General features: G+C 43.3%; 1 protein-coding gene across 1 annotated transcript in view; it reads left to right on the top strand.

Moving 5' to 3' along the window:
• LOC109474529 (mucin-like protein) overlaps window positions 1–2,648 on the top strand; it is an 18,653-nt gene that overhangs the window by 8,011 nt on the left and 7,994 nt on the right. Inside the window, exons 16-21 of the mRNA XM_019774841.1 lie at window positions 482–586; window positions 770–910; window positions 1,184–1,318; window positions 1,795–1,917; window positions 2,097–2,216; window positions 2,380–2,523. Of these exons, the coding sequence (XP_019630400.1) occupies window positions 482–586; window positions 770–910; window positions 1,184–1,318; window positions 1,795–1,917; window positions 2,097–2,216; window positions 2,380–2,523 (768 nt within the window). The remainder of the gene's footprint in view (window positions 1–481; window positions 587–769; window positions 911–1,183; window positions 1,319–1,794; window positions 1,918–2,096; window positions 2,217–2,379; window positions 2,524–2,648) is intronic.

The following is a 2,648-nucleotide window of genomic DNA, read 5'->3' as shown; positions in this document are numbered from 1 at the left end:
TTTGATGCGTGGTTTAAATGTTTGCAGGTATGTCAACATTACCGTGTCGGGGCGGGGACGATGACTAAAACGGGGAACTACAGCGCCCAGTTCAGCTGGACACCGACAAGCGAGAAGTTCGTCTCCATTGAGTTCACCGTGAGCGACGACATGGGAGCATCCAGCATCAGTGTCCCGGATGTCACCGTCTGCGCATGTCAAAATGGCGGCATCTGCGACTTCGATGGCGTCACTGACAGAGTGGAGGGATTCGCGCTCGCCATTTGTATCTGCCCCACTGGTTTCTCCGGAACAACGTGCCAAACAGACATAGACGCTTGCGAAGGGAACCCTTGTTTTCAAGGTATTTTGTTTGATATATTGTCAGAATCACTTCCCATCAAGTCCCATGTATCTTAAACACTAGATGAATAAAAAGTTGCTTTCCAGAACTATATTTATTACAGTATTCGTTTTTTAATTCTCCCTAATCGCTTTCCAGGAGTAAAGTGCATCGACCAGCCTGCACCCCTCTCCCCTGGACAACCCGGCTACACCTGTGGAACCTGCCCATTCGATATGGTAGGGGACGGCGACACATGTGCAGGTATGACTCTGTTTGTTTCTACTACTTTGTTTGTTCCTACTACTTTGTTTCACATAACCGGCCAACCGTCTTTTGGCGCAACACGACAGTGTTTTGGGGTAACTTCTACAATATACAGCTTTAGTTAATAAAGTCACTGGTAGAAACATTGAAGTTTTCAATCACTGTAACTTATTTTGGCAGATTTGAACGAGTGCCTCCTTGATGACTCGGACCCCCGTGTCCACCAATGTGTGAACGCTAACTGTGAGAACACGCCAGGGAGTTATTCCTGTGTGTGCCACGATGGCTTCGCCAAGGAAGCGGACGGGCACACTTGCTTTGGTAAGCATTGTCAGAGTTTTATCATTCCCAATTCACTGCACGTAAAGTTAGATTTACCAAAGGTGGCAAATGTTTGTAAAGTTGGGCATTTACGTAAGTTGTCAAGTCCGGTAATTTTATTTCTAGAAAGTAAATATTTCCTAACTTAACTGACATTTACTACTGCAGTCACTACGGCAGTGGATAGTGGTGCATGTTTAACTCCGATAGGTCTGTTCGTTCCCATTGCACTGATGTTTTTCTCTAATAAATGTACTTTACCTTTTCCTGTAGACATCGATGAATGTCGCGACTTAAACACCAACGACTGCGACCCGATCCACGGGATCTGTAACAACACCGCTGGATCCTACACGTGCTCCTGCAAGGACGGCTTCTACACCACCGACAACGGAAGGACCTGCAAAGGTTAGATCTATTTTTATTGAAAAATACTACAGCACAAAGTTGCAGCGCACTCAAGTAGCTAAGACTTATTTTAAGGTTAGATCTTAGTTATGTTTAAACTTCACAGAAGGGAAATAAAATAATGCTTCGTTTCTCACGTTCCGAACAACTTTTCTTGAAATGGTGGCATAGAGTACCTACTTTAGTCACTTCTTTCAACTCATCATTAATTTTCACACCACAGGCAGCCGAAAATGCACAGCTATATCTGGTATCGTGCTCTGTCCAGAACCATACCCAGGCACATTTTACATAGTCACTGGTGTCCAGAGCTGGTTCAAATCTACATTGTACGTTCTTGGATCCGAGAACCGTGCTTAACCCTAACTCTAACCCCTTCAGGCATAGAACTACATTGAAGATAGGCATGTTTCTGAATACAATATGCACTGAGTTGAATAAACATGTATTTCAATGACGCCATGCGAATGTTACAGATGTAAACGAGTGTGTGAACCAGAATGGCGGTTGTGAACGGCTGTGCATCAACACAAAGGGAAGCTACTACTGTGAATGTGGCATCGCTTATGTGTTGACAGAAGACGGACACACTTGCCAAGGTACATCCAACGGACTTCAAGTTGACAACAATTGAATGACCTTTGTCAAAAAATATCATTCGTTTATGTTACTGTTATACATTGGCCAATTTCTATCTGCTGTTAGGCAGTGAAGAATTCTTACCATGCTTAGACATAAAATAAACACAAGCTCATATGGGGACTCTATGATTTTGCAGAACTGAACGAGTGTGCGGCCGAGCACGTCTGTGAGCAAATCTGTGTGGACAAAGTGGGCTACTACGACTGTGGCTGCGAAGATTTGTTCACTTTGAATCTAGATGGAAACACGTGTAAACGTAAGTTTTACTTGTATTGAGTTTTAATCATTACTTGAAAACCTCTTTTTTGATACTCGTCAATATTCTATGTTTAGGAAATAGGACAGTTTTACTTTATGGAAATAACACTGTTGGAAAACGTTACATTATTAAAAGTGGCTGTACTGTTTGGTCTATGCAGCTATCGCCAACTGTTCGACCAACAACACATGCTCGCCACCTCCCATCGGCCATTGCGCAGTGAACGTGACTGAGTCAGGTGACATCGAAGAGGTCTGTGTCTGTGCCTCTGGGTACCAGCTTCTGCCAAACAACACATGTGGAGGTAGGTAGCAATTTAATCAGTATATTTCAATGCGACTACCATACTTTCAATGGGAGCCTTCTGATGTTAGAAAAACGTATGAATAAGCATTGTGTTTCTAGGTGTTAAGTATCGAAAGAAAAGGT

Source organism: Branchiostoma belcheri, unplaced genomic scaffold (genome assembly GCF_001625305.1).
Source record: "Branchiostoma belcheri isolate BF01 breed outbred unplaced genomic scaffold, Haploidv18h27 scaffold31, whole genome shotgun sequence".
NCBI lineage: Eukaryota > Metazoa > Chordata > Leptocardii > Amphioxiformes > Branchiostomatidae > Branchiostoma > Branchiostoma belcheri.
The sequence above is the reverse complement of the archived record's forward strand: the minus strand, read 5'-3'. Positions and strand labels throughout refer to the sequence as shown.